This window comes from Cavenderia fasciculata (assembly GCF_000203815.1).
Source record: "Cavenderia fasciculata unplaced genomic scaffold Scf_Dfasci-F-a-25c12.r2-5, whole genome shotgun sequence".
Taxonomy (NCBI): domain Eukaryota; phylum Evosea; class Eumycetozoa; order Acytosteliales; family Cavenderiaceae; genus Cavenderia; species Cavenderia fasciculata.
The window spans coordinates 3,582,778-3,595,133 of NW_004457729.1; the positions used below are offsets into that span (position 1 = coordinate 3,582,778).

Consider the following 12,356-nt stretch of genomic DNA (forward strand, 5'->3'; position numbering starts at 1 on the left):
AAGATATTTAATTATTTAATTATTTGATGACATGATCCCTTATTGAATTTATGAACCTTGCTGCATATTCTACAGGTTCTACAGCTGAAATTTCACCTTTGTGAAATATACTTTTATAGGTGTGTTCAAATTGCTTTCTAAATGAAAACAACATCAATATGTCAATGATTCCCATGAAATAATATTCTGGCATTGGTTTACCTGTTTCATCTATACCTTGCATACCACCTTTATCATGTTCAAATATTGATATCCTATAAATAAATTGGGTTAATATGTATTTTTTGGGGAATATATTGTTTGTTTGTATTTGTGTTTGTGTTTACATACTTTGGTGGAACTGATTGAATAGGGGATTTCTCTTCCTTTGGAACCAATGGTGGGAATGGTCCATCCAATTCAACAAGACATGAATCTTTATGGACAATATGATGGTGATGTAAATGTGGGTGTGGAGGATGTGGATGTGGATGAGGTTGATTACTACTACTACTACTACTGCCGCGTGGTTGTTGTTGTTGTTGAGATGGTTGTTCGTTTAAATTATTTGGATGACCTGGATCATTTAAATGAACTGGAATAAGAGGATGAGAATAATGTTGATTGGATGCTGATGATGAATGTTGGGTTCGTTGTAACTCATCCAATTGTTGTTGTTTTTGTTGTTCAATTTGTTTAAAGTATTGTTTGGTTTGAGCAATTGATCCAATTTTGGAGGATGCTCTTAAATCGTCTCCATCATCCTCATCGGTGAGATCATCATCTTCGTCGCTATAATCCTCGTCTTCACTCGATGAGTAGTAGTCGTCACATGGAAGGGTTGTGTTGCCAGTGGTATCGGCAGTGGCAGTCTCTCCTCCACCACCACCACCTTGACTTTCACGTAATATCTCTTCTTGTTCAACCATTCGCATTGCATCTTCTTTGCGATGTACACCAATCAATAAACTATAATCCATGATATTTAGTTTAACGAGGAACTTGCAATCCTCTCCTATTTGATGTAAAAATAGTTTCTTGCGATCAGGTCCCAAGTTAATCTTGGTACCCATTCTTCTGAAATCGAGGTCTTTAAAAGTAGGATGTTTCTTTTTCAACTCCTCGGTTGTCAGTTCTCTTCCAACAGTCGATCCTTTAATATCAAATCGACTGGTTATAATCTTTGGTGTATTGAATAGATTCTTCATTACAACAAATCTAACTTGTCTACCTTGTCTTGGTTTCACTCTATGTAATCCAAAAAATTTTGTCAATAAACTATTTGGATTTCTTTTCATATGCTTAAAAAATAAATAAACCAAGTATAAATTAATAAACCACGATACATATATTATTATTCTTAAATTTTTGTTTTTGACATACTTCAAAATATTCAGGTAATAAACTACGAAGTAATTTAGCTTCACGTTTTGGAATTGTTTTTAGTACATATTGATTATCGTGGGAAAAGAAAAAGATGGAGCCACTCTTTCCAGGTGTTGATTGTTCATTCCAAGCTTTACACAATGAATGAACATATGATTGTGCATCAATATTAAATAAACTTCTTAATCTTGAAAATGCATGTGGACAATAATCTTTAAATAAAAAGGTTCCTGGTTGTCCTTCACTAAACATAATATAAATAAATAAATAATATTATTAATTAGTATGATTGAATTTAAAGTTACTTTTATATTTATATTTTTTTTCTTACATGACAGGTAATTCATGATGTAAAGAAGAAAAGAATTGATCAGAATCTTCTGGTATTGAAAGGTAAGATGTTTTTGATATACAATTAAGTATACCAGTTTGAATGGTACGCATCAAGAACCAACTTGGATGACCTTTAAAGATGGTTTCACCAAGACTATTCTTTTTGTGTTCGAGGTGTAGTTTTCTAGCTCTTTTCTTTTTCTTTTTTCTATTCTTTTGTGACATTTTAATGAGTTGTTTCTCAACGTCTGCATGTTTCTCATCCAAGTCATGCATGGCATCTTTGATCTCCTTTTCAATCTTTTTCTCCTTTTTCTTGTCTTTTCGATTCGAAGACATCATGCCAATAGGTGTTCCATTGAGTTTCAAGTCGCCTGGTGGAATGTATGGTACAGATTGTTGAGAGTCTTGACTTCTTCGAATGTATTGGTGGTCGTGAATACCACCACTACCCGCCAAAATACCACTCCAAGAACTAGACATGTGTCTATAGTATCTAGGATCATTGGTGTAGAGAATAGACTGTTCTTCGGGTGGTATATAATTGATGGTTTGAATATAATGAGTGTTGGTTGTTGATATATTGGATGTTGTTCGAGTAGTGGTCGATGCCACCGAATTATGTAGTTTTGGATGATCACTAGTATTAACAATCTCTATAGTATCATTTGATGGTTCCAATCCAATTCTTTTTCTTAATTCTGATGACATACTAGCAATAGTTGTATTTGTACAAGTAGGGACAGCTTGTTGATTTGTTGTACTTGTACTAGCTGTCGATGTTGACTCTTCTGACAATTCATCTCTACCATTCTCTTGTCTCTTGTTGTTGTTGTTGTTGATAGGTGACGACGATTTACTTATACTACTTGTTGGTGTAGTATTTGATTCTTGAGGTGTGATTGGTAGAGGTGTTAGAGGAATGTCTATCATGTCATCCTCTACCACCGCATTATCAGTATTGACACTTTTGATTTCAATTGGTATAAATGTATTGGTAACATTTGGTGATGGAATAACTATAGTCTCATGATTCACATGATTGATATAATGATTATTTATATTTAAATGTTCAGTTGCTAATCCTCCTTGTAACTGATGTTGATGTTCACTTGTCTAAAATGAATGAAAAATAGTTTTAGTATGAGACAACAGCCAACCCCCTAACACTCCAGTGGTTTTGTTAGAATGAAATTAATTCCAGATTTGCATGTACGTACATTTTTCAAAGAGGAGGTTGGAAGGGGAAATACATTAACTTCATCTTTATGTACACTCATTTGGGTACTACTAGTTGATGATGATTTGTTTAGTTGTATTGGTGAGTTGGTTGAACTACTACTAGTGGTACTATTGATTAAATTACTACTATGGATGATATCTGAAGAGTATGTTGTTCCTGCTGTCGCTGTCGCTGTCAAGTCTGGTTTCATCTGTTCCTGTTGTTGTTTTTGTTGTATCTCTTTAACTTGTTCTCCATTTCTACTTTTACTACTATTACTATTACTACTATTGGTACTGTTACTATTACTCCTTTGGAGATTATTTGATTTCTTTGCCATTATTTAAATAAATATTAATATTATTTATTTATTTATTTGCAAAAACAAACTGTCTATTTTTAATAATAATCGTCCACTTTTTGTTTGTTTCCTTTTTGGTTTTATTCTAATTTATTTTTAGACTTGCAAACTAATATTTTCAAAGTTTTTAGTTTTTTAAAATAATAAATAGTATTATTAATATTATAATGTATTTACTCTCTTTCTACTAAATATATAATGTCCACTCTACTCTACCTTCTAACACCCTTTATCAGTCAGAATTAACATTGTATCATTGAATTAAAATTTTAATATTATTATTATTATTATTATTATTATTAACACTGTAGACAACCACACTCTCTCCATTCATTCACACAACCCAACAAATAAAATAAGATATGTGTCATTATAATTCACACCTCGAAAGGAAATAAAGTTGTGTTGTTGACAGAGGAGAGAGAGTGGGAAAAAAACAAACACTAAATTGAAATATATCTTTTGAAGGTTTACCAACCATAGTGTAAATATTCTTGATATATATCAAATCTACAATGCAATCAAATAGGAAAGGAAATGAAAGGAAATGAATGATTCATGATAAATGAACCAACAATTCCAAGTGACACTTCTTCTTTTTCTTGGGTCAATCAACTAAACTAAACTTAACATTGACAATCCCATTCAACCAACCAGGATTGATTGTAAATTATTATTATGTATTTTTTAAAAAAAAATCTCTAGTTTGAATCAAATTAAGTACATTGATTACTTTACTTTATTTATAAATAAATGATCCAAAAATTCCTGAACCCAGAAATCAGGAAAAGTAAAAAAGTTCCATTCAATCTTCTCAATGATTCCACAAGTTGCTTCCTTTTTTGTTTTTTTTTTTTTTATTTTATTTTCTCTCAGCACAAAAAGAGAGGTGATTGTTTGTTATTATTATTATCTAGTATACTATTAATTTTAATACCAATATAAGAGTCTTAGGAAGAAATGGGTTGCAATCAATCAAAGGCTGGAGGTGTGTATTTATAGATAGATAGAAACGACGACAAAGAAGAACGATAGATAGAACAAGAGAAAGAACATGATAACGACTCGATCACACGATAGAGACGAGTTGTATATTATCTTCATAAAGATTGATAGATCATCGTTCTCGTATAGATAGATAGATAGATAGATTGTGTAGTATAACTAACTAACCTATCATTCATATCATATGATGATTTTAATATAATATAATAATAGATATCCAAAAGGATAACAACGAAAGATCTAGAAACCAACCAAGCAACAATCAATCAGGAAGCACTGTTGTACAAACACCATCAAAGCAAATAGGTGTACCAAAGGAGTATGTAGATAGATAGATAGATTGATAGATATGTAACAAATAGACAGACCATAAACTAATATATTTCAATTTAACTACTTTGTGTATTAATAGGAATGATGATCAACCACAAGAAGTATCATACTCTCAAATGAGAGAAATGGACAATGACTTTTTCAAAGACATTATCGATAGAACTGCTCTGTAAGATATATAGATAGATAAATTAGATAGATTAGATGATTATGATTATAGATTTGGTTTAACTAATTAACTCCCTTAATTATTCTTTTTAAAAAGTAAATTCATTGATGTATCTGCAGTTGGACCAGATGCAAAGGACATCATATTTGAGGAAAAGGATTATAGCAGTCAAATCAAAGAGACAAACATTGGCAAATCAAACATATTATTTGGACTCCCACACCTTTCACAAGCAACCAACGTATCAAACCTTCACAACCTTCTTTCACAACCAGTTCCATTTGACTCTGATTTGATGAACAAGTTTAACTCTAATATCGTATCTTCATTAAACAACGTTGCTATCAAGGATTGTGGTGATTTGGTTGTTACTTTTGGTGCTTCTTTAAAGAATTAAACAAAAAAAGATAAGAATAATCAAATAATAATAATAATAATATAATAATGAATCAACAAACACTTTTAGTAAATAACCAACCAAACAACAATTCACAAATCAAACAAACAAATCTCAAAATCAAAACTTATTGTTTATAATTACCCATCATTATAATTAATCCCCCCTTCCAATATCAATAACAACAAACAAACAAACAAACAACCTATTATCAACATCTTCTTCATTTAACATTTCAATGTCCAGATGCGAATCAAAATTAATTGCCAATTATATATAATTATAATACTTAATTTTAAAGATTATAATTGACAACGCAAACATTAACAAATAACAAATAATAACAAACAAATAATAACAAATACATTATTATTGTTTAAAATATAAATATACAAAATTTTATTATCTCTTTTTTTTCCCAACATTCCATATTATTATTAATTTACACATATATACATATACTTTTATAAATTATTTCTTTAAATTATTTGTATAAAGTATATCAGATAATTGAGCTATTTTCTGTCTAAATTCAACTTGATCCTGGAAATATTAATTAAATATGGAATATGGTTAATATATTATTTTAATTTAGTGTCTATTTCTTTCTTTCTTTCTTTCTTTCTTTCTTTCTTTCTTTCTAGTTTCACATACAGTTTGAGGAGTATCACCATTACGAGTATAACGATTCCAAAGTACAAATTGAAGAAGATAAGAATGATGTGAACTACTAAACTCTTCTTGAAATGATACGTCTAGATTCTCATTGATGAGATCGTAGAGTAGTAGTTCACGATTACGTAGATTCGATACAAAAGAGTAGAATTCAAACTCGTCGGTATGGTCTCTTGAACGCCACTCGTATTGTGACTTGAATTGAATAATCTCATTGTCTTTACCAGATTCGGCGGCACGTTGGAGACACTCTATAATATGTGCTTTGATACGTGCCAAGGTGTCACCAACTTCGAGTCGTGCACGTGCCAAAGACTCTCGTTTGAGTCGTTCACCAAGTGTCTCTACACCAATAATACTTTCACCGAGTAACATGGAGCTTGGCAGTTGAAAGAAATCAAGCTCTGCACGAAGTTGGGCACGTAGTGATGGATCGTATGGCCAAGCTACCGCACCACCATTACGGTAGAGATCGAGTACATATTCAAAGAGTTGGGATGATCTGTCAAAGAAGAATTCACCTGCGTTGCTCTCTGATGTAGAGGGAATACTTGGTTGGAGGAAATGACGGTTTCGGTCACTAAACATAACACCTAGCAGAGAGTTGGGCTGACTTGCAAAGGTTGATTTGTAAGTCTCGAATTTCCGACCGCCAACATTGAGTACCACACGTTCATCCTTTACACGTTTCATACGATGACGCAAGTAGTTCTCGTCCAACTCTTCAATAGACGGTGATGTTGCAGTACTGCTATAGTCCTTGAAACTACTTCTGTCATCATCAAACCCAGCTCCATCAGGCATCATCGTCGCCGACGTCCTACTACTATTCTTCCATCTCTCCTCTATACTTCGACTACTTATCGTTCTTTGCATTGTTTGTTTTGCCAAGTCACTTGCTACTTGAATATTAATGTTATTATTCATCCTTTAAATAAATAAACAATAAACAACAACAAACTAATGATCAATCATAGGTACTAACTAAACTAGATTTAATAATAATAATAATACAAAACAAATAATATAACGAATAGAAGAATGCTGTCTCTTCAAGTTGGGTGGTTGATTCTCTGCTTTAAAAATTCGACTAAAATCATTCTACCTTCCAATGCCGTTTTTGGAATGGGATTTATATTATATAACTATACATTTGTTTGTTTATTCGGTCATCGATGACATGTGACACATGTGACTAGTCAGTCATCATACTATCTGTGTTGTTATTGTTGGACGTTGATGATTCAAATGATTCACAGAGTGTTTTTAAAGCCATGAGAGTTGAAGAATTGGGATATTCTTTAAAATAGTTGATACCCTTTTCAGAGCAAGCTGTGAGGTATGGGTCAATTGGAATCTTGCCAAGGAATGGAAGGGAGCATTGCTCGGCCAGTAACCTGCCACCATCCGATGAAAAGATATTGGTACATTCTGAGCAATGTGGACATACGTATCCACTCATATTCTCGACGATACCTATGATCTTGAGACCGATCTTTTGACAGAACGATATTTCTTTACGTACGTCATTGACAGACACACCTTGTGGTGTTGTGACCATGATTGCACCATCTGGATTGTATTTAAGTAGTTCTTCAGTGACTGCAAGATGCTCGTCACTGGTGCCTGGTGGCGTATCGACAATTAAATAGTCTAGCTCACCCCAACACACGTCACTTACAAACTGCTTGATCATTGAGTTCTTTTTAGGACCTCTCCAAATAACAGGTGCATCTTTATCGCCCAACAAAAACTGTATCGATATGACTCCCAAGTTTCTAGTGTTGTCCAAGTAGACTGGGATCCATCCTGCACTGCTCTTGTGCACCTCCCTATCCTCTAGACCCAACATCTTGGGTGCACTCGGTCCACACAAATCAACATCCAACAATCCAACCTTCTTTCCTGTATATGATAGATATAATGCTAATTGTGATGCTACTGTGCTCTATACATTCAATCAATATGTTAGTTTCATTTAACTTATCATAATACAATCTATCAATCATCATCATCATACCTTTCCAACACCTCCTTTACCAGACAACACTAATATAATATGCTTTATGTTATCCATATCTCTGTATCTATATATATATATATCTCTTTATATGTATCTAAACAAAAAAACGAGATTAACGAATCGGGTTCAGAAATTGAAGTTAATTAATTTAATGATTTTTGATTTAATAATTTTAATAATTGGTACGTGGAAGAATGAATGAATGATAAATCATTCTTTGTTCTTTTGCAAGTCGTTCGTTTATATTAATTATTATTATTAAGTATTATTATTTACATTTATTTTTGGATAATATTTTATAATATTATTATTTTAATCTATAATGTGATTTGTGAAGAGGTTGGGTTGGTATAATATAGTTTGTTGTTTACTTTACTCATCCTTTGGAATAAAGATATGCTTTTGATAGAATTTCATTTCTTCAATACTGTCTTCGATATCTGCCAATGAACGATGAAGGTATCTCTTGACAGGTGCCTTTTCCATTACATTGGGGTACCAACGACGAGCCAATTCTTTGATGGTAGATACATCAACGATACGATAATGGAGATACTCTGCAAACAATGGCATCTCTTTCAACAAAAACTTTTTGTCTTCATGTACTGTATTACCGGCCAATGGACACATACCTTTGTGTACATGCTTTGCCAAGAACTCTACCATGATTTTCTCGGCTTCTTGAATCGATATTTTTGATTCTCTACATCTTTGTGTTAATCCAGACTAATATAATAGAGATAAATATAAATGAATGTGAGTAAGTAAAATGATTAATCTAGAAAAAAGATTATTGAATGATATTTACATCACCATGATGTTCTTTACACCATTTACCCATTCCATCAAGAGCAGCATCATCAATGTATACACAAAGATCGGGACCTGCTTCAATGACTTGTAGATTGTCATCGGTGACGATACAAGCTATTTCCATGATTCTATCCTTTGTAATGTCAAGTCCTGTCATTTCAAGATCGACCCAAATTAATCTATTGTCTCTTGACATGTCTCTTTTTGGTGGATTATGTACTATTGGTTGATTGTTGTTATTGTTAGATGTCATATAACGATGATGATGATTGTAAAATGATACTGTTTGTGATGGTAGTAAACGAATGTTTGATCGATTACCACAATATGATAGAGTTGAAGAAGATGAAGATAAAGATAAAGATGAAAACTGTCTTGTTGAATGACGATGATGAGAGATACTACTAGTATGTGATGACACTGATACTCCTTTTAAAGGTTTCGAAAAGAGATTGAGAAGATTCCCAGTACGTGAACTAGCAATCATTAATAATGAGTGGTTAGCGTAATGAATTAATTAATGAATGTGGTGAAAATCAAATTAGAATCTGATCATGGATATGGTCCATCTGCAAATATTGTTTGAAAATCAATTTTAATCAAAATGAAGTTTTATTTATTTATTCAATATTATTCGAGTATATAGCATTTAAATACTCAAGTATCTTTCTTTACCAATAATAAATAAACAAATAAATAAATAATAAAAAGTAGAGTATTATTTATTTATTTATTTATTGATTTACTTTTTTGACAAAAACCCATTTTCGAACAGTTGAATCATTAAAATGATCAGTGTAAAAGGTTCCGATGAATTGGAAATTGCTATCTTTGGAGTACAACCAATTCAGTTACTTGTGTATTATGTTTACTGATTTTAGCAATGTTGGGATCTGTAAATGACAGTTTGGTAATTTTTGAGGGAAGAGTTAATTTGAATTGTTCATCCGACAGAGGAGGTTGTAGATAACTACTCGGATAATTTAAAATGATTCTAAGGTGTCTTAGTTTTGGGAGGTTTCCCAATTTTGGAATGACACTTAACGAGTTGATTGATACTGATTCTAATGATTGTGATAATGGCCATCCTTTTGGTTCTCCACCACCATCGTCTCCGTCATTATTACCATCGCTTGGGAATAGAAATTGATTTTCAATATCTAGATAATATAATTTACGTAGAGGTATGTTCTTTAACATTTCTATTGCTTTTGAACCTTGTACATCTAACCTCCACTCTGATATATCTAATGATGTTAGAGACTGATGTAAACGACCAACAATAGATTGAAACAACTCATCTGCATAATTCAAAGTACCAAAGGTGTACATGTTACTTGAAGGTAGTAACAGTAAACTTTGTAATTTAGAGTAATGATCGATATCGATGAATCGCCAACGTTGGCGTGTATTATCAATCAATCTTTCCCTGTTGAGATGGTTGAATCTTTGGACATTGATGGCATCATTGTTGTTGGGGATTTCAATGGTGAGCTTTTCAATTGATTTTCCAACCAAACAATATGGATTTGAAAAGTGTTGGTGATAGGTTGCTATACCAGTCAAAATGTCGTGATACGCAACTCGTTTGATCAAATGTTTTGAAACAAATGTAAATAGTCTCTTGCATGACATTGGTATTCCAAATCGACGTTGATTGATTCTATAGAGTAGATATCCACTTGAATAAGTTTCCAAGCTTGGGACACTATCTTTGTGTGTCGGACATTTTGATTTTGCCTCGAGGAATAATCGAGCAGGCTCTTCAATCTGTGTCAGGTTTGGACGGGCCGGTAGAATATCACACCCTTCAAACTCGCAACTACACAAATAACTATTCCAAGAGTATCTAGCAATCTTTTCGATCAAGTAGAATGGAAGTGTTGAGTTGGAGGAGGAGGAAGAGTTGGGTGATATACTATTTGAATCGTCGTCGGCAACTGTCAATGTTTTAATTTCAATTTCTTCTTCTTCTTCTTCTTCATTTGGTCCATCTAACATTTTAATAAAACATAGTTTTCTGGCCGATGTAGATCCTTGAAATGATGCTCCACGATATTGATATCCACCTCTTTTAAAATGATTTAAAATAACGTCATATATTTCCGATGTAGTTCCAATGATTAATTTCTTTACATTTAAACGTTGACACTCTTTTGAAAACATCATTATATGCGAGTATTCAGTTGAAGTCAATTTTAATATTTCAATGTTTACTCCAAGACTTGCAAGTTGATTTTTTATGATGGGTATACCAACGCTGTCTACTACTAGTTTAGTGACTGTTGGGTGATTAAACGACAATGATAGTTGTTGATTATAATCGGGTGGGAGATGGAATGTACGCAAGTTTGGCATTTGGGTTGGTGGATAAATGTTACTCGATTGAATGGTGCTTGCGAGGTTGGTGTTGAGAGTAACTGAACTGCGAATCCAATCAACAGGAAGTAAAAGCTTAACCAGACGTTGCCCAGTTGTCACGAGTGCATCTAAAAACTCTTGTCGATTACTATGTGGAGAAATACGTTGTATGTTGATGGACGTGAGGTTCTTGAATTTCAGTATAAACGATGATTTAAACCCATAGTTGTTTATAGTCATCGATGTAATACCTTGAAATAGACTATATAGAGTATTGACATCGCGTTGTGCACCTGTGGTGCCGTGAAACGATAGCTTTTCAACACAACTAAACAAAGGGATTCGTCTATTTGGAAAATCCAAGCTTGGATTGAATGCAGTCAATTCAAGTTTTTTGGGTGTCTTGATTGGACAATATTGGCTGTCGATATGATTCCACATATCTTCTTGACCAAGTATTAAACTGACATTGTCAAAGTGTTTCGATGATGATGATGATAATAACTGGTGTACTCTTTTAGATATACTTAAAAGTTGGTATCTCCATTTGTTCTTGTCATTGATGGTCGATGTAAATGGAGTACCAATAGAGATTGATATTGATTGACATTTATCACTATTTAAATAGTGGTACCTGTGCATTGGACATTTCATCCTTGACTCTTTGTGTACATCCAACACTGATTGATAGAGTGGCCACATTTGAAGGAGATCAAAACAACCCACTTGATCATTCCTCATTGTACTTTCAAATAATTGGTGACTATAGTAACATGTACACACTGATGATTCAATCCAAAGTTGTTCAAGTATCTTGCAAATAATTGACCATGGTAATGAATATTCATCTAAAAAATAGTAATAATAAGTTTGTTAATAACCCTCTAAAATATATATATATACAATCATATCTACGACTATTATTAATTACCTTTTTCTTCAAGATTGTCATCATCATCATCATCTTTAATATTTCTCTTGTTACTATTTGACCGATCAGCAGTTATCGATGTTGATGATATCATTTTTGTTTGTTTTTTTGCAAGTCTACTACTATTTGTACTATTTTGTTTGTTGTTGTTGTTGTTGTTGTTGTTTTTTCTTCTTTTTACAATCTTTATTGTATTGTCATCTTGATCATCATTATTCTTGTTGTTGTGTGACATGTATTATAATTATAATTAGATTTGTTTCAATTTTCTTGAAGATCACTAATGTTGTGTAATTTTGATTTTTTATCTTATCTTGCGATTATTATTATTATTTATTATTATTATTAATATTGGAAACAATTAATTA

General features: G+C 32.5%; 4 protein-coding genes across 4 annotated transcripts; 1 reads left to right on the forward strand and 3 right to left on the reverse strand.

The window, feature by feature from the left end:
• Positions 1-19: 19 nt before the first annotated feature.
• Positions 20-3,260, reverse strand: DFA_01771 (putative phosphatidylinositol phosphate kinase; the record flags this gene model as incomplete). The annotated part of the gene is made up of 5 exons (XM_004359679.1): positions 20-254; positions 331-1,280; positions 1,363-1,609; positions 1,697-2,814; positions 2,952-3,260. 5 exons carry the CDS (start codon positions 3,258-3,260, stop codon positions 20-22), a joined length of 2,859 nt encoding a protein of 952 aa, XP_004359736.1.
• Positions 3,261-4,034: 774 nt separating this feature from the next.
• Positions 4,035-5,185, forward strand: DFA_01772 (uncharacterized protein; the record flags this gene model as incomplete). Its single annotated transcript, XM_004359680.1, has 4 exons — positions 4,035-4,071; positions 4,500-4,605; positions 4,699-4,788; positions 4,885-5,185. The coding sequence occupies 4 exons, from the start codon at positions 4,035-4,037 to the stop codon at positions 5,183-5,185; spliced, it is 534 nt and encodes a 177-aa protein (XP_004359737.1).
• A 471-nt stretch (positions 5,186-5,656) lies between these two features.
• Positions 5,657-9,183, reverse strand: DFA_01773 (nucleotide binding protein 1-like protein; the record flags this gene model as incomplete). Its single annotated transcript, XM_004359681.1, has 6 exons — positions 5,657-5,728; positions 5,840-6,762; positions 7,073-7,808; positions 7,881-7,947; positions 8,260-8,609; positions 8,692-9,183. The coding sequence occupies 6 exons, from the start codon at positions 9,181-9,183 to the stop codon at positions 5,657-5,659; spliced, it is 2,640 nt and encodes an 879-aa protein (XP_004359738.1).
• Positions 9,184-9,521: 338 nt separating this feature from the next.
• Positions 9,522-12,223, reverse strand: DFA_01774 (uncharacterized protein; the record flags this gene model as incomplete). Its single annotated transcript, XM_004359682.1, has 2 exons — positions 9,522-11,905; positions 11,989-12,223. The coding sequence occupies 2 exons, from the start codon at positions 12,221-12,223 to the stop codon at positions 9,522-9,524; spliced, it is 2,619 nt and encodes an 872-aa protein (XP_004359739.1).
• Between the last annotated feature and the right edge of the window lie 133 nt (positions 12,224-12,356).